The sequence below is a fragment of the Eublepharis macularius genome, chromosome 9 (genome assembly GCF_028583425.1).
Source record: "Eublepharis macularius isolate TG4126 chromosome 9, MPM_Emac_v1.0, whole genome shotgun sequence".
Classification (NCBI taxonomy): domain Eukaryota; kingdom Metazoa; phylum Chordata; class Lepidosauria; order Squamata; family Eublepharidae; genus Eublepharis; species Eublepharis macularius.
Window position 1 is genome coordinate 30,977,214 of NC_072798.1, and position 26,495 is coordinate 31,003,708.

Sequence of the window (26,495 nt, forward strand, 5' to 3'; positions counted from 1 at the left end):
GAGGGAACAGGCCTTCTGGGCACCAAATGGCCTGCTGCGCAGTGCAGGAGTGCTCCCAGACCTGTGTGATGATGTCACTTTCCAGAAGTGATGTCATTGCGCCACCCCAGGGCTGGACATACTAATAAAGGTAAGGGCCAGGTCCCCCCTCCCCCCAGGAGAGTAAGGGGACTTGGCAACCCTATGTACAGTACACATGGGAAATGCCAGGAAACGCTGCAGAGAGACCTAAATAAGTGTGAAAGAACTTATGATAACAGCTGGTGAGAAAGACAAAGGATATGTTGCTGACACTAGGATAAAAAGATAAAGTATGCAGTGATGCATATAGTAAAGCAACATATTCTTTCCCATCTTCCTTCCTCTCCTAAATACGCTCTAGCATGGGAAACTGTTTCTACTGTTTGGGCTGAGAGATCAGAGGCTTGAATCTCATGCCAATTTCCACATATATTATGCCATTTATTAACCAGCGTTTCGAAGGTACTTTTCAGCCCTTTCAAAGCAGAGTTCAGATTTAAGTACAATTAAAACAATAAAGCAGGACTCCATTGGCCCTAAACATAGTTAATTATTATAAAATGTTATAAAATATAGCCAATACATAAAATACAGTAATTGCAGTGCACTGAATTTGTTTTCTTTTGTTGGTTTGGTAAATTGTATTTGTGCTTTTACATAAGTAGCTTTGCATGCCTTGTCAGGAGAAAGGCAACATATAATTAAATAAATAAATGAATGAATATTAAGCTGGCCAATAATCAAGACTTAAAAGATGCCAATTTAAAACTCTAGTCTAAATAAAAAATGTTTTTTAACTCCTTAGAAAAGACTGGAAAGAGATGGTAAGAGGATATTACAGCTCTGAAGCTACCCTGACCTGAGAAGTCCATACTTCATGAGCAAAATATTTAAATATTGACACAATTTGATACAAATCTAAACCTAATCCACTTCCACAGCCATATACTTTAAATTGTTTTTATTCATATGAAGTTTTATATGTTTACCTGGAAACCGTTTCGAACTAATGTAGAGAGGCTGCATATTAAAATATCGTAACCCAATCAAATTGTTTTTGGGTTTCCAGGATCCGCATTTCTCTGAAAGTGAGGAGACTACTATAATAGATTGCCCTCACCACGGGATACAGTCCCCATGATTCCTTGAGGACGACAGCCGGAACGTCACGACGATTAAAACCCGTTTAAGGTTTCATCCTTAATCGTACTTTTAATTTACCTCGAATTTGGCGAAGAGGATGAGCTGCGGGGCTTTGCGTTACGATCCTCGCGTCGCCCGACGGGGGTCGCTGAAGAGCCTCCCTCAACCGTCGCTCCCGCCCAAGCTTGAATAAGCTTCTTCCCGATTCCGCTCCCTTCAGACTAAGCGACTACATTTCCCAGTGTGCCTCGCGGGCGTGGCAGGAAGTCTCGTGTCTGTGAGTCGAGGAGCCGCGGTTGCTACTGCTGCCGCCGCCGCCACTGGTTGTTGCTGTGTGCGGGTCTGTCATGGCGCTGGAGACCCTCTCCCCGGAGTGGGACTTTGATCGCGTCGACGACGGATCTCAGAGTAAGAGCGGGTAAAGAGTGAGGAGGGGAGTGCGCGTCCTCTCAAGGAACTAAGATGGGGGGGGGCTCTGAAGGGGAGTCGCTGAGCCTGCCCCGTCCTGCGAAATGGGACCTCCCGGCTTGCCCCCTCCTCCTGGTAGCTTCTCTCGGCCCCTCGAAGGAGATCTGTCGCCTGTCCGCGGAGTGAGGGCCACGGGGTTATTGCCGCCCCTCAGCCCTACCCCTCCTTCGGTCAAGGGTAAAAAGGGTGCTTTCCAAGATCATATCTGCCTCCTTTACCCTGCTCCTTAGGGGGAAACAATACTTACAATTAAAAGAAGTATAACAAATCTATCCGCTAATTCCTTGTCACCACAGCTTACAGGAATCCTTATTTTCAGAGACGGGAGTCTAGTGGCAACTTTAAAGACTCACACAAAATTTATTCTGAGAGCAGGATTCGGGTCCAGTAGCACACGTAGGGTTGCCAACCTCCAGGTGGTGGGTGGAGATATCCCAGAATTTCGACTGATCTCCAGGTGACGGAGATCAGTTCCCCTGGAGAAAATGACTGTTTGGGAAGGTGGACTGTATGGCAATACACTCCACTGAGGACCCCTCACCTCCCCAAACTCTGCTCTCCACCCCCCCCCCACCAAATCTCCAGGAAATTCCCAACCTGGAGCTGGCAAACCTAAGTAACAGTGCAGCACCTTAAAGAACAACTAGATTTCCAGAGTGAGCTTTCGACAGTCAAAGCTCCCTTTGTCTGACTCTTGAAAGCTCATACCCTGGAAATCTAGCTGGTCTTTAAGGTGCTACTGGACCTGAATCTTGCTCTCCTACAGACCAACACAGCTACTGCCAAAAATGTATTCTGGCATAACAACAATGATAATAAACTTTGTTAGCCATGAAGGTGCCCCTGGGCTGTTTTGTTCTGCTGCTTTGGGCGAATGTGGTTACCACCCAGAATTATCCTGCAATGGGTTCTAAAGGTGTAGCTGCTGTTGCCAAAATAGAGAGAGTGCGTGCAAGCCTTTGGCACTTGAAGATGAACATGTTTTTTGCTTGTGCTAGAATAAACCTCTTATCCCACAAGACACTTTTGTATGGGTGGCCTTGTTAGTTTTTAGCAGCAAAATCAGCTGCAGCAAAATACAGAGTTCAGTGGCATATTATAGACTAGTAATTTATTCCTATATAAGCTTTTGTGAATTAGAGGTTGCTTCATCAGATGCATGAAATGTACATTTGTAGGCATGATCATCAACATATCCAATTCTCAGCGTGGCCAGATCTGTGGATACTTAAACCTGGAGACTGGAGTTATGAATAGACCAAGTTGTATCTTTCTACAAATCTGAGAAATGCCTCAAGTTTGCAGAAAAATCTGAAACCTAAAAAACAAGAGGAGGGGGAGTTAAAAAACCTCAAATGATAAAAGGAGTGCCTATAGCTTTAAGAAACAAATGCTCTCAGTGGCCATTGCTAGGCAGCTACATTAATATTGCCAGCTAATTCCAGCCTTGGTTTCTCTAAGTAAAAGGCAGGGGGAGGGAACAGGTCCCTTTTCTGCTTGTTTTAGGCTGGGCCTGGTAGCAACCACCAGGTAACATTGCCTGCATGACTCACACAGGCCTGGCTGCTGCTGCTGCTCAACAGCCATCCTACAAAAGCCAATGTGGTGTAGTGGTTAGAGTTTCAGACTAAGATCTGGGAGACCCAGGTTTGACTCCTCATTCTGCCATGATGTTCATTGAAAGACTTGAGCCTAGCTTACTACAGAGTTGTTGTGAGGATAAAATGGAGCAGAGGAGGAGAATGTAGGCTGCTTTGGGTACCTGTCGTAGAGAGAGATGGGGTATAAATGAAGTAAAAAAGTAAATATAGCTGAAGATGGGGACAGATAAAAGGTAGGTTGGTGTATAGATAGGAAGGAGAGGAGAAGGTAGGGAAAGATGAGGATATGAGTGATGCCAGGAGCAGGAATAGAGGAAATAGTGCGGGGTTCCATAATCAGGCATGGCAGTGCTGGTTAAAATTCTAGCTTCCCCTGTAGCTGTGCAATGGAAATCATGGATTTAAAAAATCACTCCTTTTAAAACTATTCTTTGCCCTCCATGATTACTAGGGATTAAAAGTTTTAAAGTATAAGTGGTTAAGGAATCTCAAGTATGTTTCCAATGAATGGAATGGAGATAGTGATCCTGTATATTGGTTGTGATTATGGAACGGGGGAGCGGAGTTAGTTCTGGTTTAATCTGCAAGGAAAATATGTGCCACTTAATGCACACCTGTGTTCAAGATCACTGGCATCACTGAGATGTGCCTGGATATGCTTTATCTACTTCTTTGCTTTTTTTGCTCAGTCTTTCATTGCTTTTTTTCAGGTGAGGTTGGGATTCAAATCTGTTCTTAGTGATTGTGACCATGGAAGGAGGGGAAAGGGGGAGGGTAGTCTAGATGAATGCAGAATAAAAAAGTGGGCTCTTGGATTATGTGCTGCAAATTTAGGAATAAAAGTTATTTGAATTCAAATATATCTCATTTGAATTGCTCATAAAATCATCTGTTGTTGTACCACAGATTTGGAACAGAGCAGTGTCACTAAATTCCCTTCCCCCCTCTATATCGTACTTCCTTTCTTCCTCTTGGGCAAGCATTTTCTCTGTTAATACTTTCCTTCCCCTTGGTCTTCCTGTGTGGATTTCTGTTTCACTTGACACTCTTCATTCTTCGCGAGCATTGCATTCCCTTCTCTTACTTGTTTGTTCTTTTTACAAAGTACCAACATTAGGGGGATAGTTTGTTCTTTCCTGTTAAGACAGCTTTGTTTTAGATACAATAAGGCTTATTGTAACTTCTCCCTATTTTAGCCAGCGAACTTGTTACATTGGAATAATTTAGTTATATGGTGGGTTAGGTTTCTTTCGTTTTTGGTTTGAAGGAATTGGTAACGGACAATCTTTTCCGTGTGTTTTTGCAGCTATTTAAAATTTAGCTTCCCTTGACAATTACATCAAATATTAATCCTTATCTGCACTGTTCTTGGAGACATTCCACACAGTTAAACAGAGTGCATGTGTATGTCCCACTGTTTGCATAATATGAAATGAATTTTCGTGCTGAATGCATTACACAATGATTATTAAAAATATTTCATGAACTATTAATTTTGCACAATAGTGATCTATATATCAATACCTTTGGTTCTTGATAGAACAGGTTAACTTTTTCATCTTAATGCTCTCTTATTCTGGCATGTTTTGCAAGGAAATGTAAAAGAGTGTATCACTTTCCCAAATTCAATTTTGTAAGTGCAAGCCAATATAAGCAGCGAATAATAATATGATTATAACGTAGTAATAGCAGGAATGTGAAACTTAGAAAAAGTGATGGGGCAATATGTTCTTTTCAAATCATCTTGCACATTGCCTGACTGCATTCATTTCCTGCCCAATATAAAATGGAAACAGTCTGTGTTAAGATGGTTAAAACAGTAGCTTTCAAAGTTATTTACATTTTAAAAACTTCCAGTAGTGCAGTTCTGCAGTGTTGTAGGCGTTTAGTAATGGGGAAATAAGAATCTTGCTGGATTTTAAGGGTTGTACTATTCCAGCATCCTGTTTTCAGCAGTGGCATAGCATGATGGTGACAGCTCTAACTCAGTATTTGCCCAGTGGAATTCAGCAGTACATTGCCTTCAGCTGCACAGATCCATCCTGCACAAATTTGACAAACCCATCCACTATAAATTGGTCTAATCCTCTCTTAAAACTATCCTTCTTAGTGATCATCACCAATTCTATAATTTATCCAGGTGAAGAAATTTTTCTTGTGTTTGTCCTGTCTACTGCTAATCAATTTTATTGAGCGACCCTTAGTTTTTTGTGTTGCATGAGACGGAGAAAAATGTTTATCAGTTTTCTCTACACCATTATCATTTTTATACAATAACTTGTACCATGCCCCCCATGTCTTTTGAAAATGAAGAATTCTAAACCCTTCAGACTTCCTGGTTTCCCATAGGATTTTTTAAAACATTGGTATCAACTACCTTCCAGCCTTATAGAAAACAGACTGATTTTAGTAACAAGTTGCATTTTTTTTAAAGAAGGTCAAAATTTTCACATGTGAGTTCTAAATTCTGCTTACACGGACATGATTGGAGGGGTTTCTGAATTGTTGTCTTGTAACTTAGAATTTGATAATGATCAAAATGTGATTTGCGTTTTACGAAAGTACATTAAAGTACATCCTACTTCAGTAGAAAGAGTAAGTCAGGTATAATTTCCACTGTAATTTCCAAGACAGCAGGAAAATTTAGGCATAGTAAATGTTTATATTATCTGTTTACATGCTATGACTTTTTACCATCTGAAAGTTTTTATAATATGTGGTATCATTATTTTGTTTAAAAGCTATGGAATATGTGAAAAGGATTAAGGTCTAAATATTTAGCTGCTTTCTGTTTTAGACAAAGAGGTTACTTGTAGAAAGATGAATTTGCATATACAGCTTTGAAAAGTAAAGATTGTTTTCCTTTGTAATAAAAAAAAACAGACACAGAGCAAGAAATTACTCTAGACCTTTTACATTATCAAAACTTTAAGAGATAGTCTAGCGGCTGTTGTACCCCTAGTCTATTATAATGAAAACAATACTGTTTATTCTTAGAAATCCATGCTGAAGTGCAGTTGAAGAATTATGGGAAATTCCTTGAGGCATACACCTCTCAACTGAAGAGAATTGAAGATGCACTGGACGACTCTGTGGGAGATGTTTGGGACTTTAATCTTGATCCCATTGAATTAAATGTATGCTTGTGTTTAATGTGCATATATATTTTTACTCTTTAATTCTGTTGAGTTATTAAAATACATGAGGAGATCAGTTGGGTGCTAAAGGCCTTCGGAGAATGAATTTAGTGCTTCATACAGTAGTGTACATGTAAATCGCACTGATAGGGATAGGTCTTCTGTGCAACTGTGCAGCTTTAGGAAGAAACTTGTGCAATCTGCAGCCATAATTTAGTAAGATGTAGGGATAAGCTGGCATTATATTTAGCGGCTTGGCCATTATGATATATAGATCCTTAAAATTATTATTTAAGGCATAAACTGCTTTTCAAGCTCAAAGCAGTTTCTGTGTTTATTTATTTACAGAATTTATATCCTGCCTTTCTGCCCTCATCATGCCCACCAAGGTGTCTAACAGATTAAAAACATATATAATAAAAACATCTTTAAAACCATTAAAACCAAATCAAAACACATGAAACAGTTAAAACCAAGTTAAAATACACAAACAATATAATAAAGTGCACACAGATAAAAATAACAATTAAAAACAGGGTAGGAAGGGGAGAGCGCTGAGGGAACAGACAAAACAAAAAAAGGTTTCACCTGCTGGCAGAAGACAACAACAGAAGGGGACAGGCAAGTCTCCCAGGCCAGAGAATTCCCAAGTTTCAGTGTCATAACTGAGAAGACCTTCTCTCGGGTTTCCAGCTGTGTAATCTCTGAAGGGGAGGGCACCCAAAGCCTGGCCTTGGATGATGACCATAGCAGTTGGGTAGGTTCATAAGGGAGTCGGTGGTCCTTCTGGTATGTTGCTTCCAAGCCATGTGGGCTTTAAAAGTAAACACTAGCACCTTGAATTGTACCCAGAAACAGATTGGAAGCCAGCATAGATGAGCCAAGACTAGAGTTATATGGCCCCTCTCAGCCACTCCACTCAGCATCCTGGCTGCAGCATTCTGCACCAACTGAAGTTTTCAAATACTTTTCAAAAACAGACCCACATACAGTGTATTGTGGTAAATGTTGTTTCTTATATAATTAAAGATACATACATTATAAAAAATATTAACTGGACATTCCTGACTTGGGATTTCCTTATTTGGCCTTTCCCTCAGAATACAGATCCTTGAGGCCCCTCAGAAACAGGGTGTGGCTGGTTCAGTTGGATTCCCAGACTACTGGTGGCTCTTCAGGAGCTGATAAGAGATTCCTGGCATGGCTTCTAGTTTGTGTGATCTAGGAGCCAAGCTACAAGAGATGAATTACACAAGGAGCCCATGAAGGGAATCACAGTGTTAGCCGGGAAGCTGAGTTTTAAAAGAGATCCGAAGGCTTTGTTAATTTCCCCTCTCTATGGAGCCAGGGAGATTGCTGCTCAGAGGGTTTGTTAATTTCCTCTTTGCTGCCTCAGGAAGGGAAAGAAGGCGCTGTCAGTTTCACCTCCCCTTCTAAGAGGCGAAGAGGAAATAAACAAACCTGAGCAGTCAGTTTCCTGGCTAACATTGCGACGTCCTTCACATGCGTGTTCTTGTGTAATTCGTCTCTTGTAGCTTAGGACTGGGAACTGGTGGGGTTGGGGAGAGGGAAGCTGGGGTTTTGCCGATCTGGCTAAATCTGGCTTTCCTGGTTCCCATTGAAAAAAACTGGAACTGATCTGGCATCCATACTCTACTGAGCTGGATTATTCCACTGCAGCAGCAAGCAAGAGGCCAGTGGTGCAAATGGAGCCAAACTGAGTTCTACCTTGTGGCAGAAAAGCAGAAAGCAGAGTGAGGCTAGCAGGGTGGGGGAGGAGGTAGCAGGCAGAGTGGATTCCCATCCTATTCTGCCTCTCCCCTCTGCCCAAGCTCCAGAAGAACCCCATCAAGCTGCCGGCACTGGCTGCCTGTTAAACTTTGTTTGACTTAGCTCTCCTGCCTTGCTTTAGTAAAGGGCTCCTCCTTAGAGGTTCTTTGGTTTGACATTGGGATTCCCTAGTTCTACATAGGGATTCTCTGGTTTGTCATAAGTTTGCAAGGGAGTTAATGTTGAACCAGAGAATTCTAAGCAATAGAGGGTAGAACCCGTGGAGTTTCAAAGTCTTGGAAATACGTTTCCTCCATAGGAAACAATGAAGAGGGGCTGGGGGCAGCTTGTTTAGGACCCATAGAATTGAAACCCAGAATCCAATCCTCCTGAAACTATGGGAGTCTTTAAGGGACTGTCAGGAGTATGTTCCCTGCAAATTTGGTGGGGATTGCTTAAAAAAATGTCCCAACAGCCCTGTGGGTATTATTCCTCATAGGGAATAATGGATGATTAAACCCAGGATTCTGTAACTCAAATCAGAGAATCTGATCTAGATTTCAGGAGTCCCAGATTTGTTTAAAACATGAAACCTAGATCTGAATCACCTGGATATTTTTTGGTGCACATTTGTAATGGCTTCTCCTTTGCTTTTTAAAAAAAGTGCGTAGCATAAAAATTAGTATAAAACGTCATCATGAAAAACCTATGTGGTAAAAGCTGATGAACTATAGAACATTAATAAAGAATAAGGGACCAACACATGATTCTCAACATATGCTTAGATTTAAAATGAGATTCAGGAGCCCAAGGGAATTATGTTCCTAGCTTTCCTTCCCCTTCTGGAAAAAAAAGTCTGCTTTAAGACCACAACCTTTTCTCTTCCTCTTAATTATTATTATTATGATCAAAGATTTATGTCATTTACAAATGGGGAGAAGAGATCTCACTTAAATTTCTGGATCACATCATCATATAGACATTACTGCATGTCTCATATGAAGTGAAAATAATAGAACTTTTTTTGCCTTTTCTGTTGAAACTTGATGATTCCATAGCCCCCTTTTATTTTTAATCTGAGCCTCTTTAATGTGAATAAGAATTGTACATCTGAAACTTCAAACGGTTACAGAAAACCCATAATTGTGTTTGCTACTTAGGAACATTGTTTTAAAATACCCCTGAGACTACATTTTTAGTAGCTTGCAGGACCCTCTGAAGTCAAGCAAAATGGCTTCTTGTCAGCAGTAATGTTAGCTGTGGGCCTAGGGACAAATCATGTTCATATAATTCTTGGCATGTATACAAATGGAGAAGTACAGAATTGACAGCTACTACTCGGTCGATCTTTCCTAGGCAATATTCATTATTTATTTAGCATTTTTGAATGAGTATTTTAAAAGAAATCTTATGGCTTAAATGTATTCTCTTTCTGTGTCCTTTTTTAAAATATGAAAACTGATCATCTCATAGAGAATTGCCTGCCAGCAACAGAAAAAGTGCATTTCCCCTCATATTCTTTTATTTGGAACTCAGCTTGACAAAATTATGTTACTATGATTTGATGTTTTAGTTTAGTCAGTCATGCTTTCCTGGCTTTCCTAAATACGCTCCTGTGTTTGTTTAATTTTAGCTTCTGCCTTATGAACAGTCTTCCTTACTTGAACTCATAAAGACAGAAAACAAGGTAAAGTTTTCAAGTTTCAAATGTTCTCTTAAGTCCAGAATCAACCATAAATGTTATATTGTCACCTTTAATTCCTTTGAACTGTTCTCATTTTTATGTTGTGCATAGACAAATACGTTGTTCTTCTGTTTGATTTACCAGGTTCTGAACAAAGTCATCACTGTGTATGCTGCCCTTTGCTGTGAAATCAAAAAACTAAAATATGAGGTAATATCGTTTTTTATAACACAGACTTGCATTTGGCAAAATATGTGTCTAGACCTTGTAATATATTCATGTCCTTACAACTTAAATATGTAGCCATGTGTTTTCTACATTAAGTCCTTGTAGAGTTGTCATTTCAAGGAAAAACATCTCTGTGCTTGTTCCTAGGCAGAAACAAAATTTTACAATGGCCTCTTGTTTTATGGGGAAGGAGGTAAGTGCTTCTTTAGTTATGCTAATATATGAACTTTCTGGTATAGTTAGAGTTGGTTTATAGATTAAAGTTAAGCACACACTCAGTACTTCAGTTCTTGCACATGCTGTGTTAAACCATTTTGTAGAAGTACTTAGTTGCAAAAGAGAGAAGAAAGCTAGCTGTGAGGGTATACAAGTTGGCTTTAGATAGTGGAGCTTCAGCAGCATTATGTGCTTCAGAAGGACTGCATGCATATCAAGTCGGGATTCCTATGTGTTCGCAAAATCATCTTGGCAGGATGCTTGCACTTTGAATAATTTTTCTGGTTTGAAACCTCTTGGTGGTAATAAACTTAATGAAAAAACTGTAAGCTTAACTCTGAGTTTTTATATTTTGAGTAAAGCTCAGAGATATTCAACATGTAATCAGTAAGCTGCATGAAAAGCGGTTACAAGCCATTGGTTGAATGTACTTTGAATACTGTTTGTTAGAACCAAAGGCACATTTGTAATACTCCTCTATAAAATTCTTATTTATTTATTTTATTTATTTTACAGAATTTATACCCTGCCTTTCTGTCCTCATAAGGACCACCAAGGCTGCTAACAAATAAAAACATACATAATAGAACCACGTTTTAAAAATCATTAAAACCAGCAAAATGCATCAAAGCTAACATACATACAAAAACATAAAAGCAACAATTAAAACATTGGGCATGAAGGGAGGAGACATAAGAATGGTTTGTTCTTAAAACATTAACAGAATAACCTTCAAAAAAGAATACAGTCAAATAATTTCATTTAAATTGAAAGTTCTTTTAAATAAGAGATTCTTTACACAGCCTATGAAAAACAGAAATGCCTGGAGCAGCCTTTTCCATACCTCTAGAGCTGTCTCTGAGAATGGACTGCCATGGTTCTTGCCCTTCTATAGGGAGGGATGGAAAGAAAAGCTGGTGTGAAGATTATAATTGATGAGGGGTCTTGATGCTGACTCTTCAATAGGAAGAATATTATTGCCACAATTTCTTTATTTGCTTATTACATTCTGATCATGCCTTTTCTCTAAGGAGCTTGTAATTGGCAAAACTGGTCTTTGCACTTGGTAATATATTCATGTTCTGCATACATGGCACATGAGGTTCTTCCTTTCTCCTGACAGCAACCTTGTGAGGTTGGTTATGCTGAGAGAGAAGGATAGCCCAGTTGCCCAGTGACTTCTGCATGAGAATTTGAAACTGGGTCTTCCCAGGCCTATGCAAATGACAGCTACTGAATCAGATACTTCTGTGCAGCATAGTGGCTAAAAGGGCAGGTCTCCGTTTCCCTTCTCGCAAGTGTATGATGAATGAGACACACTGATTTCAGAACAGAATAGTCTTTTGACATTTAATTCATTCACGATATCTGAGATCCTAGGACAGCATTTGATACAGAAGTGCAGTACATGAAGTTTTTCTCATTTAGTTGCTAGCATGCACTAGAGAAATGATCCTCTTAGGTATGTTTTTCAGAAAAAAATGTTTCAGGCAATGCAACATTGCTTTGAAAATGAGCAACTTTAAGATGAATTTTTCATTTTATGCTGCATGTTATTGGAGTTTCTTTTGAAAGATGTACTGATTTGTTGCCAGAATTGAAACAAGGCACTTCCTTTGAATTTCTGTCTCATTGGCAGGGACGAGAGAGGGCTGTAGCAGCTGCAAGATTCACACTTCTAAAAAAATTGATGGTGTCTTCCTGTTTGCATATAAACTAAGCAATTTAAACAAAACAGGCAAATTTGGTACCATACAAACTAACCATGTAACTTGTGCTTTGTTTCTTTCATGGGTTGCAGTGGTGGAAAAAATTCTGTAGATCTTGCTTCTGTGTTAGTAAATTGTCTGTATCTATGTGCACAGTCAACATGTGTGTATTTTACCATTTGAGCATATGATTAGTGGTTTTCATGATGTGCACAAACAAGAGAGCTATGTCTGCTTGTTATGCCTCATGGTGTACACATAATGATGGTGTACTTCTAGTTTTCTGTACAGAAGTAATACCCATTCCAAAACTGTCTTTTGCTGAGAAGTCCGTAGTTATAATCAAGGATTTTTGTTGACTAATATCAAGTAATGGGATCTTTATTTGTTTACTTACAAATTTATAGCCCACCTTTCTCACTGAGATTTGATGTATTGCATAGTATAGAACATTGCAATTGGATAGCATGTGACATCTGTTAGACAGCACAGGATTGCAAAAATTAGAACTGAGGCCACTCTGTGGTCAACTTTTCCAGCCTTGGGGTTGGAGCAAGCCTCAGAAATGGGGTGGCCCTGGTTTGCTATATAAATGCTGCCTGCGGGGAGGGCCAACATTGGGCTTCTCCAGCCACCCTCCCCCAGGGGTGTTTTTTCCTCTGACGCATGGACTATCTGACCCTAGGGGGCCTTGCTTTGCCAGGTTCGCTTGGGGCCAGCCTTCCTGTTGTGCCTCACAGGGTGAGGATGTCTGGTCCAGCCTATCTGGCTTTCCCTCAAGTGGCGCTTCCACCTCATCTCTCCTGACGGCGTGACCTGGGGCCTTGAATCCACAGCTGCTGTTGCTGCAGGCTGGGGTTTGGTTGGGAACGGAGCTGGGTTTCCTGCTTCAGTGATGATGCCCCTGCTGCTTCTGGCAGTGTTGGGATGGGCCTGGCCATCCGAGTGAATGCCTGCCACTGCTGGCTCGCCACTGGAGGTCACAGTTTAATCACCACTAACCCACTGCAGGAGACTGGTTGCCTTGTTGCATTGCCTCTGCTCCTCTTTCCTCCTTCTCTGAGTTTGATATCCTCCCTCTGAGTCAGTAAGTGCAGGGGCAGGGGATCCGGCCCAGGGAAGATATGTTAAACAATGCAAAAATAGAATTACAAAAGTAGAAAACAATGCAATAATAGCAAGACAATATATATAATAATCAATGGCATATATTAAGATCCTGTTCTCTTTGCATGAAACTTATCTTGTAGTAGAGAGTAGAAGTGTTTTCCACTTAGCTGCTTTTCATGGGGATAAGGCAGCATTGCAAGTTTTAAAATGTGTTCTAATGAACTTTTAATTTGAAATCCATTGGAAATGTTTAAATTGTTGGTAACATGAAACTGGTTGTGAGATCTTCAGAGTAATCAATACTACGGATGATACATTTTCTAATGCGAGAATGTCTTTCAATTTTTTTTGCTTTTCAAGCTTTGGATTCCAGTAAGGTGGAAGGAGATAGTCAAATACAAATGGGAAGATTTATCTCATTTTTACAGGTAAAGTGAGCTTGTAATGTTTACATTCTTTCTGCAACTGCTGTAGTGTGTTTCTGCTAAGCAATGGACTTTATAATTGCTGTTTGCGTCAAGTTAATGACCTTCACTGAAAAGGTTTACCCGGACCTCTTTTGGCCTTTACACATGAAAACAGCTTTTCAAGAGAGTTGGAGGCAGGATTGCTTCTATATGTTTTCCCTTGCAGTGAGAAAAGCAGCTGGGTGTGACAGGGAAAGGGTTAACTAGTTCTTTTGGGGGCGGGGCTGGTCCACCTGTCAGAATTTTAACCTCCTGCAGATCCTTTACCTTCATGGGCAAAAGCTGTCAGGAAAAAAGTATGGACACAAGCTTGACAAATCAGTTGTTTCCACAAAGCAAAGTAAAGACTTTGAAGACCTGATTTTTAAAAAAAGAATATTCAGTTTAAAATATTTAGTACTTCAAAGAAACTACAGTTTGATTTCCCAAGGAACGATTACCAGAGGAATTTTTGCTTGTTCATTCTTAAATGAAAGCAGGGTCTGAGTTGCTCAGCTTCCTCTGCTTTTTGTAGAAATGGTATTTCGTGCCTGACACCATTTCAGTGGCATGGGATTGTGCTGTCTCAGACAGAAGAACGTGCAATCGACATATTTTGAAGTTCTTTTGACCTAGTTGCTGTGTGTTAATATGACAGATACGTGACCTATTTGGTTTTGTCTGTATTGTGCATTCTTTGATCTAGCAGACCACAATCTGCTGTATCATAAGAAAGCGTGTGGAGAATTTCCAGATGGTTTAGATTTTTCATGTTTCACTGTCTTACTTTTGAATCATTCTAAGAAATGAGCCCATTAGCACTTTCCAGAAGACAGGAAATGTTGACGTCATCGTTGTCAGTCTCTAGGTGGAGTCTTAATTTAGTCTGGTTCTTGCTAGAAATTCAGTAACAGTAAATACTGTTATGGTACAGCTGTTAACATAACCATGAATGGCTGTGTTGTTGGGACTTCACAGATCCAGCTATTAATCTCTGGAGATTCTAAACAGATGTGAAGTCATTTAAGAATTTATAAACAATGTAATTTTAACCATTGCAAGCATTAAACTGCTAACATTAAGGGAATTGATGGTATTTGGTATTAAGCCCGTGTGTGCAGAATACTCATGTTTGTTTACAGCTGTATTGAATTTGACTGTTCATAATAGAACATCTTAACACATGGTGTAAAATGTGTTAGTTAATGTCAAAATCCAATCTGATAAATAGTCTTTCAATGCACATTTTATTTAGAGCTTTCACCTCTGCATGAGTGACTGCACGTTATTTTTCAAGTGAGAGAGATTGCACTGTTAGCTTCTGATCTATGGATAAAAGTTTTTGTGTGGTGAGGAAACTGTAATATAAATCTGTGGAAAATTTGTCATTTCAGGAGCTGTCTTGCTTCGTGACACGGTGCTATGAAGTGGTGGTGAATGTAGTGCATCAACTCGCTGTCCTTTATACTAATAACAAGTAAATATTGACAGAAAATGCTATCTTTGGATATCCAGATGAAAACTTAGCATGTTGATGGGCTTCCTAAAATTACACACATTTGAGGAGAAAGGAACATGTGTCAAGGAATATGGGATATAAAATACTGTATGAATTCATAAAATGCCTTTGTGTGGGCTGTTGTGCTATATTAAATTCTAAAGGAGACATGAAGAAGTATCTAATCATGATGATATTTTGTACTGATGTGGTATATTTGTCCATGAATGGTTGGAAGCTTTGCCCTATTTGCAGGAGATAGAGATGGTTTATGAACATACGAAGCTGCTTTATACTTAGGCTTATTTATTTATTTATATTATTTATAGTTCGCCTTTTTCACTGAGACTCAAGGCAGGTTACATAGTGTGAGTCAGTACAATCAACAGCACTGACTTCCAATAAATAATGCATTAGAGTATACAAATGCAAATTTGAAAAGATTTGAAAACATGGCTCATTTAGCTCGCTGCTTGCTCTTACTGGTATGCTTTTTCCAGAAAGGTCTTTCCCAGTACTTGCTGCCTGAGAAGCCTGTATTAGAGATGCCCTGATCTACACTTGGGTCTCTTGGCGTGCAAAGCACGTGCTGTACCACTGAGCCATGGCCGCTTGTGCTGGCTGAATTGTCTTGTGGAAGTGTCCTTGTTTTCTGGAATGGAACTCTTTTTAAGTTTGCATGCACACATTCATATTAGTAGAAACAAAATCTGCTTGACTTAATTTACATATTACAGCAATTTTGTTGTGAGGACATAGATTGCATTGTATGAACAAGGGCTGCCCTGTGTGAGGTGTGTCTGACCAATTGGTGCAAACAATTTTGAACATTTTGCTTCCCTGTCTGGAGTTGAAATTGATAGGTGGATTTCTTCTATACATTTGTGCATATATAATATCTCCAGCCTGCTTTTTCCCAAAAGGCATCGAAAGCAGCTAAAATGAGATTTAGAACTGACCAGTTAGTGATCATTTAAAAGAGCATACCTGACCATAGTGCAAAGTGCCACATGATATTATATCGAGAGAGGTCCTAGTCTGTGAAAGCCTTTAAAATAACCATCAGCACCTTGAAGTGAACTCAGAAATAAGTAGGCAGCCAATGAAAAATTACGCAAATAGATATATGTGGATAGCAGTTTGCTCCGTCCTGATAATAGAGTTGCTGCATTTTGCTCTAACTGAAGTGTCCAAGTTGTCTTCAAGTAGAGGCCCATGTAGGCATACAACAGTAGCCTAGCCTTGAGATTAATGTACCATGGGTTGTTAAAACTGAAAGGAATTGCTCTTGGCTGCCATTCCCATCTGAAAAGGCACCCAAGGTCTTAACTCTCTTATAAAGATAGACTCACATCATCAAGGGTGTACAACATAAAATTATTGGAAACAAAATCCCCTGACTGCTTCATACAAAAACAAAATTTCTTGGCAGGTCCACTTAATAAAAGTGTGAGACTGTGTGTTATTAAAGTGTGTTATCTGGTCCGAGAAGCCCATTGGTTTGCTTTAATATAGCCATGTTAATGCAGCCAGATGTTGTGTGCAGTTTTTAATATTTCTAGTTGGTTTTTAAAGTTGGAATTGCATAGTAAGTGTTAGTGTGAATCATGTGTATGATTTTAAAAGACCAGAAGGGAGATTTCCAGATGTGAAGTTCTGTTTGAAGTTACTGTGTTCGCTTCTAAAAAAGTAAGCCCCTTTTAAAGTGTAATGTTTAGTCTGGTCAGGGAGTTTGGGATCACTGGGAAATCCCATGATGCTTTACAGATGTTAACGTTAGTCTTTTGGACATATTCCGAATAATCTCTTGTCAGTATTCTCTCAGCTGTTTAAGCAGGTGTTAGTTTTGTCCTGAATTTCTTTGTAATAATATTTGGCAGCACAGCAGCATGACTCATTTTCTTAATGGATGGAACTGTGTATGTAATCTTTATTTATCAAAGCATTCACAGCAATCATTCCAAGGTTCTATATAAACTCCACACCGACATACAAAATACTATTATTAAGTGTAATGGTTATACCGGGGCTGTACCACTCCAAGCACTACCCACCAGCCATTTGTTGTGAACTGCCAGAGATGTGCGAAACTTCCTGCTTCTGTTGCCTGCATGGAATTGCTGAAGCAGCGGTTGTTGGGTGCCCTGGCAGACACATGGCTCCTGTGCTGTGCTCAGTTGTGTAGGCTCAAACTAATCACGTATGTGACATGTTCTCTGTAATGTTGCAACCAGGTTAAGTGTCTTCAGTTATTGGGCAATGTATCTGTTGCATTTTAAGGAGTTGTTTTCTCCGTTATTGTCAGTTACTGTGTTTCATTGAAGAATGCTTTTAAAAACCCTCTAAGTGTTGTAAAATGTAATATAGTTTTGTTTTGTTTTTTAGGAATTCACCTAAAGTTATAGAAACATCAGGAGTACATTTTCAGGTGAGAATTATTTGGAGAACTTCTTGTAGTATGTCATAAAACCATATAAGTGGTTAAGCCTCACCTCCACCTCTGTCAGATTCAAATGGTTTTTATACGGTGAGCAGGTGTTTTATTAGAAAGCTGTGTTAATTGATTGTGATTTTATCTTGTATATTTTATCTTCTGTTGTGCCTCACCCTGAGCCCACTTGCTCAGGGCAAGGCAGGAGGAGGGGGAGGGGGGTAGTGGTAGGCAGGAGATTGGGTTTGCTATCTTTTCATTCTACAATAGAAATGAAAATCAGCATCTGTTGTTTTGCCTAAGGTCTTGTAAGGCCTGGGATTTTATCCTGCTTCCATCTTGTAATGAAGAGAATCATACCCTCAATAAGACCTGTGTAACTTGTACATCTCCAACAATTGTGCAGTATTTAATAATTTCCTTTTGGATGCTAAATCTATGTTGAAACATGTCCATTCCCAACAGGCTATGTATGAGCATCTCGGGGAGCTGCTGACTGTTTTACTCACTCTGGATGAGATAGTAGACAATCATACCATGCTGAAAGATCACTGGACCATGTACAAAAGGTGCGTTGGTAAAGGAGTTTCTTCTTTAGAAAAAATAAGAGCATGAATAGTGCAGTAGACACTTTGAGGGGATCCAGTCCTCCAAGCACTGATTCTCCATCACTCCCATTCACTTCAATAGAAGCTTGCTTAGGAGATTTTCTGGCTTTCACCCAACAAGCTCCTAAACTCCAGTATTCATACTCATACTGCTCTTTGGCCCCTTGTTATCAGTGATTTGTTTGTATAGCCCTGACTTTCTTCCCAGCAGCCAGCTGTCTCAAAATGTATTTAGAACATTTATATCCTGATATTTTCCCCTAAAGGGGCCCAAAGTGGTTTACAATAGCAAAAGGAAAATATAGTGTAAATAAACTAAATAAACAGACAAACAAATACTATCTTGGGTTGGCCAAGATTCAGCAGATTTGTTCATCCATAGTACAAGCTCTGAGCCAAAGGGCCAGAACCCTTTGGCTTGTTCCTCTGGTCATGCCCAAGTTTTTTAGCTATCTGCAGGGATAGAAAGATAAACTTATCCCAGATGCTGCCAACAGGATCTTTCTGCCTCTCCTCTACTTCCTTGCCAGCCTTGTTAGAAACACTTTATTTTTTCAAGATTGGCAGTTAGATGTTAGTCTGTCTGTAGCAGTAGAAAAGCAATAGCAATAGAAAAGAGTAAGAGTACAGTAGCACCTATAAGACTAACAAAATTTGTGGTAGGGTATGAGCTTTTGTGTGCCGCAGCTCACTTCTTTAGGAATCTGTATGAGTTGGGAGTTTCAAAGTTTTCTTCCCTACTGTGTGTGTTGGGAGTGGGGGGGGGGGGGGATAGAATAAAGGGATGAATGCCCAGTTCCAAATTTCACACATGCACATGCCATTCCAGGAGATTATAAAGTGTTAAGGGATCCTGTCCCTTGGCAATTAGGAAAAACCTGCATGAGTTTGTATGTATTTGAATTTCCTCTTATCTTAGTACATAACCAAAAGTGCAATCCTAAGCAGAGTTACTCCAGTCTAAGACCATTGATTTCACTTGATAGACTGGAGTAACTCTGCTTAGGATTGCGCTGAAAGTCATCCTTCCCCTTTCCACACCTGAAAGTGTTGGTGCCACACCCAAGATGGCCCTTTCTCAGGTTGCCAGCATCCAAAGAGCATCCAAAACAGAGCTCTGAAGGTGACCAGAATAGATAGATTCATATGGGAGGAGGCAGGCCTTCAGGTATGCAGACCCCAGCCATATAGGGCTTTACAGGTTAATATGATTACCGTGAATTGAGCCTGGAAGCATATTGGGAGCCATTGTAGATGGAACAAGACTAAGTGATAACTCCCTATGACCCACTACAGTCAACATTCTGGCTGCAGCATTCTTACCAACTGTAGCTTCTGGACAGTCTTCCAGAGCAGCCTCATGTAAATCACATTGCAGTAATCTGATCTCCATGATACCAGGGCATGCATCACAGTGGTGAGATCTTTCCTGCCCAGGAAGGGCTGTAGTTGGCTGACCAGCCAAACTGGTGAAAAGCACCTCTGGCCACTGCTGCCACCTATTTATCCAACAGGAGGCCTGGGGCCAATAGCACCTCCAAGCTAAGCTACAAATCTGCTCCTTTAGTGGGAGTGCAACCCCGTCCTGAACAGGAAATATCCTAATTCCCCCACCAGTAGCACCTCCATTTCAGGACAGGAAATGTATTCCACATAGTGCAAATTCCTTGATCCTTATCGACTATAAGCTTTTAATTATTTGATTAAGCCAATTATCTCTGTTCCCTGATCTTCCTTTTATTCTTTTTCCCTTTAAATTTTCTTCCACTGCCCTCAAGATTTTGTGGCACTTTGGGGGAAAATGAGCATGCTCAGACTTCATCGGGACCCCTCCCCAGATTGTGAAATGAACATACCTTGGGAGTCCTTTAAGTGTGCGAGAATCACTTCTTTGTCCATGCATGGCTCTCTATCACTGCAATACTGAGAGATACAGATCTATTCAGTTCACTGTTCAAAAGAGTGACAGCATTCAAGTTGCCTTGGCTATGATAAATGAAATTCTGGTTCAGGCAGTAGCTAAGAGAAAACACATGTTTATGCAGAGTTTGTTTTAAGGGGATTGCTGTTGTTTTCTTTGCCAGGTTGCTAAAGTCTGTCCATCACAATCCTTCCAAATTTGGCATCCAGGAGGATAAACTGAAGCCATTTGAAAAGCTGCTATTAAAACTGGAAAGCCAGTTATTGGATGGGATGATATTCCAGGTAACGTAACGAATACTGAGCAACATATATTTTTGGTACATTTAAAATGTGGTTTGTAAAATCCTAGAGTTGCTTATTTTCTGAAACCATGGTGGTTAAATTGGTAATGATTGAATTTTAAATTTTATATCTTTCCTTAGTCATATTTCCAATACATTCTGGCTTGTTGCCTAAGAGCTAGTTTAGGTGTGCCAAATGGCATTAGGAGCTGCTGTTTACCTCTGCACAAGGGCATGCAGAACCCTTGCTCCTTGAGCATTCAGAAAAGACACCTGTGATTATGAAGAGCCTGCATGGGTTCCTCAACAGCAAGTCATGTCAGATTAACCTTATCTCCTTTTATGAGAGAGTTACTACTTTGTTGGATCAGGGAAGTGCTGTGGATATAGTTTATCTTAAATTCAGTAAAGTTTTTAATAAGGTTTCACATGATATTCTTGTTGACAAGTTGGTAAAATGTGGTTTGGATCCTACTGCTATTAGGTGGAGTTGTAACTAGTTTGCAGATGGCACCACAAGAATGCTTTTAAATGGTTTCTCAATCCTCTTGGAGAGGAGTAACAACTGAAGTGCTTCAGGGATCTGTCTTGGATCTTGTGTTGTTCAACATCTTTATACATGGCTTGGATGAAGGAATAGAGGGGATGCTGACTACATTTGCAGATGATACTAAATTGGGAGGGGTAGCAAATATAATTGAAGAGAGACTCAAGATTCAGGATAATCTTGACAGGCTGGAAAATAAAACTAACAAAATGCATTTCAGCAGTGATAAATGTAAAGTTCTGCATTTAGACAGGAAAAATCAAAGGCATAATTATAGGATCAGGGCAACTTAATCTTGGCAGTAGTACATATGAAAAAAGATCTTAGTAGATCATATACTGAACATGAGTGGTAGCTAAAAAGACAAATGTGATTTTAGGCTGTATCTACAGAAGTATAGTGTCCAGATCATGTGAAGTTAGATATAGCTTTACTCTGCTCTAGTTGGACCTCACTTGGAGTATTGTATTCAGTTTTGGGCACCACAGTTTAAGAAGGATGTTGACAGGCTAGAACGTTTCTAAAGGAGGGCAACAAAGATGGTGAAGGCACTACAGACCAGGTCCTACAAGGAAAGGTGAAAGAGCTGGGTATGTTTAGTCTGGAGAGGAGGCGTCTGTGAGGTAATATAGTAGCTGTCTTCAAGTATTTGAAAGACTGTCACAGAGGATGGAGTGGAGTTATTTTCTGTTAGCTGGAGTCACTGTGGGGGTGAGGGGAGGAGATAGCTGTGATGTTCTTGCCTTGTGCAGGGGGTTGGACTAGATGACACTAGAGATCCTTTCCAGCTCTGTGTTTCTAACTAAAGCTATATATTCGTCTACTACTTATATAGTATATCTAAAAAATTAGCATTAACATCACCAAAACATCACTAAATATTTAAAAACGTATCTGCTATCCCAGAAATATGTTCATGTTTTAAAATAACTGTCATTTGAAATTAAACTGAAACTGAAATGAGCAAAGATGCTGAATTGTCAGTTAACAACCACTGAATTAAATATTAATTCCCTTTTAATCAGATGTTCAAAAGATTAATTCAGTTAAATAAGACAACCAAAAATAAAGGACAGTTGGTACATTGTACGTGTATGATTTGTTTGCAGTAAAGTTGTCAGTAAGTTCCATTTGATACTGATGATGTTAATCATTCTTCTCTTTTCCTCCTCTAGGCTTGTATAGAACAGCAGTTCGATTGCCTGAATGGTGGAGTATCAGTATCAAAGAACAGCTCTTTTGCGGAGGAGTTTGCACATAGCATTCGTACAATTTTTGCGAATGTTGAAGCTAAGCTTGGTAATGCAAGATGAACTGTTTTCACAGTGACATTATTGTTTTATAAAGTTGTTACATTGTTTGTCCAGTGTCAGATTTCAAAAATATTCTTTTCTGTGTGTATTTGTATAAGGTGAACCCTCAGAAATTGACCAGAGAGATAAGTACGTAGGAATTTGTGGGCTCTTTGTACTACATTTTCAGATTTTTCGGACGATAGACAAGAAATTTTACAAATCGTTACTGGATGTTTGCAAAAAGGTGACGTTTTTGCTGTTTGTAACTTTTCTCTAAAAGTTAAAAATTTCACACGGTGTGAAAATATTTTTTATTCAAATATAGCTATAGTTTCTTAAGCATGAGAATGTACAAAATAGGAACATTTAAATTCACTAGTAATCTTTAAATTTAGCAATCTCTAATTTAAATTCAGTAATCTCTGATAATTTAAAAAATATTTATAGTGATTTGTTTACTGTGTGCATTGTTTTATAAAATAGTTGCAATCCTCTCTCATTAACAAAATGTCTTGGCTGTAAGCAAGGGACTTGCACAACTACATTTTCACTCTCATGCTGCCTTATTGAGGGATAAAGAATCTTAAAACTGTTCTCTTGTTGGTGAGAGTAAATATTAATATACGGAAACATTTCTTTTGTATTTCTGTTCAATAGAAAGTGTCCATGAACAGCAATAAAGTGCTTGGTAATTTGCAGATTGCATTCTGCCCAGTCCAGATGCTTAGCAGTGGTAGTGTAGGCCTCTTGCCAAGCTTCTCCAGTAGCTGAAGTGGCAACATCTATTTTTTAAAAAAAGAGTGTCAGAGAGTTCTTACACTTGTTCTATTTGCCTTCTAAAACCCTTTCAATCTCTTATTACAGCTTCTTGCTGTATCGATGGGTCCTCATCTACAGTTCTTAGGATGCTGTAGGCTGTTGCTTGTTTAGCTGATTCCTTCACTTGCCTCCCCTCCCCCCACCTTAGCTTCCTAAAGCATGTTATGGTGTTCCTATGCTATATTGGTACAGCAGAGAATAGACTGAGAAGCAGAGCCTGAAATCTAATGCAGAAAATGAAGTCAGGCTTTACTTCTAAGAAATGTGCTGAGAATGGTTTATGCTTGTATTCCTTGGAGTACTTAACAGAACTTCTGCAAAGTATAGGACAATTCCACATATTTGGAGGTCATATTGTGTGTGTGTGTATGGGGAGGTGTTTTTTCAGTGTGTATTTGAATAGATTTTTCATATAACATCATCAATTCTAATGTGAGCTTTTTTTTGTCTGTCTGCATTTTTATCATTGATGTGCCAGGTGCCAGCTATCACACTTACAGCTAATATAATTTGGTTTGCTGATACCTTTCTGATCCAGAAGGTGCCAGCTGCTGCCAAGCTTTTAGACAGGAAAAGCCTTCATGCCATTAAAGCACACAGGGAAAGTTTTCTACAACACAAGGCTCAGTCACTTACCAAGTAAGTTTTAAAAACTGTGGTTTGTGATAGTTGTAGTTTAGAACCTAAGTCGTGTTTTAGAACAGCTTGTCTGTTTTTGTTTTTCCACTAATTTTTCAGCACTTGGTTCTGTGTTCAGTTTTAGCTCTGGAAACAGAGTGGTAGTTATTTGTTTGGAAAGGCAACAAATTTGAGGGGGAAATAGATGCTCTGTTGAAGTTCTAGTCTGAAGTCATTGTTCAGTTTCTTCAATGTTATTACAGTTGCAATTCAATTTATGTAGTCACAGTCTACAAAGTCCGTTCTTTCTAAACAAATTGCAGCTAAAGTTCAGCTGCTCTGCAGAATTTTCTAACATTATTATTTTGATCTAACTTGTTAGGATAAATTGGACTCTCTGTTTTTGTATATACCAAACACATCGATGTATTATAGTCAATGTATTGGTTATTTTTCATAGTCCCTTCTGATTGTTTAAAATAATTTGGATATCATGGCAAACAATACTTGGCATAAGCCTTGGTTGCAAGCCTACCTCAAATCATCAATATATCTAATTCTTATCATGGCCAGATCTATGGATACTGAAATCTGGAAACTAAATACATGAACAGACAAGATAGATCTTTCTACAAACCTGAGAAAAGTTGCTGGTTTGCAGAAAAATCTGAAATCTAAAATAAATTACATTGGGAGGACCACAAGTCCTTGTTGGTCCTCCCATTTGTGGTTTCTGATTCTAGTTTACTAACTGTTTGCAAGCCATGGCTTATAAATTCAGAATGTGCTTAACCATGGTTTGGTGTGAAGATTGACAGACCAACTGAAGTAATCTTATTATTTTCTCTCCAGAGAAATGCAGTCATACTATGTATTTGTGAGCTCATGGATGATGAAAATGGAATCTATTTTGTCAAAGGAACAACGAATGGATAAGTTTGCTGAAGATCTCACAAACAGATGCAACATTTTTATACAGGTGTGTGTTAGAGTTTAAATTGATTACATGGTTAGAAAATGTTGCTTACTGTATTCCTAGGTGATGTTTTGTTCCAGATACTTCTGTTATCTATAAGGAAACAGGTAAATTATTTGTTTTTATTTATGTCATTTATAGTCTGCCTTTCTCTCTGAGACCCAAGGCGGATTACACAATGTGAGATTAGTCCAGTCAATTTCATGCTTTGCCTTTTACAATCTAATTAAATGTGTATTTACATTTAGCTAGAGTGGACCAGTTAAACTGTTATTTTAATATTTACTGTCTGTTTGCATTTTTATGACTTTTGTTCCAGAGATTCCTCTTCAGAAATAGTGTTTTGTGTGCCCTCTCCCATCTCCATTTCAGTTGTGCAAGTATACTGTGACAGAGTTGTTCTTACCTCTCAGTAAGCAGCTAAGCCCAATAGTGTTCCTCACCTTAGTAAGTGGCTTAGTCCTGTATGTGTGGCTGCAGTGAGGGGGGTCGGTGAACATGAAATAAAGTCTTATTTGTAACTATTAAGGGCTTAACACATCTTTCTAATTCCATGAAAGCAAATGTTCTTGTGTCCTGGACAGCTGCATTTCCATGCTTGGAAGAACCAATTATTTTTGTGAATAATTTATTCATCTTGTTGTAATAGAGGAGTAATTTGTAGCGATTCACCTTTCCTCCCAATTTATTTCCAGGGTTTTCTGTATGCTTACAGCCTTAGTAACATCATTAAAACCACAATGAATCTGCACATGTCGATGCAGAAGCCAATGACTAAAACCTCAGTTAAAGCGTTGTGCAGGCTTGTGGAACTTCTTAAAGTAAGTTGCAGTGCTGTGGTGCTACTTACTGCCCTAAAATTAACAGTATTTGTTTTGCAGCGTAGTTTCTGTATTAGAAGATGCGCTTGTGCTTCGTGCTTTGTAATGGTGAAACCATCTTTAGGCCAGTTGCTTGAAATATGATGCTTGAGTTGGAATCCTGCATCAGCATTGAGGCTTGCATCCTAGTTTCACTTGTGCCGGCAGAGTCTGTAGGCACTGATTAGCCCTGTTTCTGAAATGTATCTAGGACTGCAATCCTGGAGCTTAGTCCTAAAACTCCAGCATAGTTGGATAGCACAGCAGTATGTTGGGTATGTTTCTTCTGAAGAGTGTATTTGCATATACAATGAGATACACTGACATCAAAGCAACTTTACCAAATACACGTGGCTTAGCTTTCTAGTGGAAGAGTGTCAGAATTTCTAAGTGTCTTGCATATTGACTGGAGCTTTTTTAAGGTTTGGGGATAATATAGAGAATGCAGTTGGTATAAGAAAGGGTGGATTCAAATCACAGTTACAGATTTGTGATGCTAACACTTTCCAAAATGTGACTGCAGGCAATAGAACATACGTTTTACAGAAGAAGTATGATCGTTGCTGATTCCGTCACGCACATAATTCAGCATCTTCAGCATCAGGCTCTTAATGCTATTTCTGTAGCCAAGGTATGAAGTCAAGTGTACTTGTATATTTTGTGTCCAAGTTCATTATCAATTGTATTGTCTGTTTTGCGACATACACAGTCTAATTGAGGCACGCTTTTGAAACTGGACTTGGCCAGAACATGCATTGTTATTCATTTCAATAGGGTTTGCACTAGAGATGTCCCTAGTAAATTAACATAAGAGTATAAAAAGATTCCTGCTGGGTCAGACTAGTGATCCATCTAGTTCAGCATCCTGTTTCACACAGCAGCCGACAAGCATGTCATTTTCTTCCTTTCTCCCTGTGTGTTTGTTCTCTAGCCTTCTCAGCTTTCTGTCACATCTTCAAAACACTTCTCTCATTACAGCTGAGTTGTTTGTTTTGCCTTCATGTTTTAATTCAAGATAACACCAAGATATCTATATATGAATGTTTAGTTTGAAACTTCATCTTTACTCAAATTATAGCCTCTAGTCCATGTTGTGATTACTTTTT

The 26,495-nt window shown here is 39.2% G+C and overlaps 1 protein-coding gene across 4 annotated transcripts in view; it reads left to right on the forward strand.

Moving 5' to 3' along the window:
- Positions 1–1,479: 1,479 nt before the first annotated feature.
- WASHC4 (WASH complex subunit 4) overlaps positions 1,480–26,495 on the forward strand; it is a 67,444-nt gene continuing 42,428 nt past the window's right edge. For all 4 annotated transcript variants that reach the window (XM_054989276.1, XM_054989275.1, XM_054989274.1 and 1 more), the window contains exons 1-16: positions 1,480–1,572; positions 6,231–6,370; positions 9,774–9,827; positions 9,969–10,034; positions 10,200–10,245; positions 13,448–13,515; positions 14,928–15,010; positions 17,417–17,459; positions 17,928–18,031; positions 20,155–20,275; positions 21,997–22,120; positions 22,233–22,360; positions 23,414–23,574; positions 24,406–24,532; positions 25,225–25,350; positions 25,913–26,020. In XM_054989276.1, the coding sequence (XP_054845251.1) occupies positions 1,512–1,572; positions 6,231–6,370; positions 9,774–9,827; positions 9,969–10,034; positions 10,200–10,245; positions 13,448–13,515; positions 14,928–15,010; positions 17,417–17,459; positions 17,928–18,031; positions 20,155–20,275; positions 21,997–22,120; positions 22,233–22,360; positions 23,414–23,574; positions 24,406–24,532; positions 25,225–25,350; positions 25,913–26,020 (1,560 nt within the window). In that variant the 5' untranslated portion in view covers positions 1,480–1,511. The remainder of the gene's footprint in view (positions 1,573–6,230; positions 6,371–9,773; positions 9,828–9,968; positions 10,035–10,199; positions 10,246–13,447; positions 13,516–14,927; positions 15,011–17,416; positions 17,460–17,927; positions 18,032–20,154; positions 20,276–21,996; positions 22,121–22,232; positions 22,361–23,413; positions 23,575–24,405; positions 24,533–25,224; positions 25,351–25,912; positions 26,021–26,495) is intronic.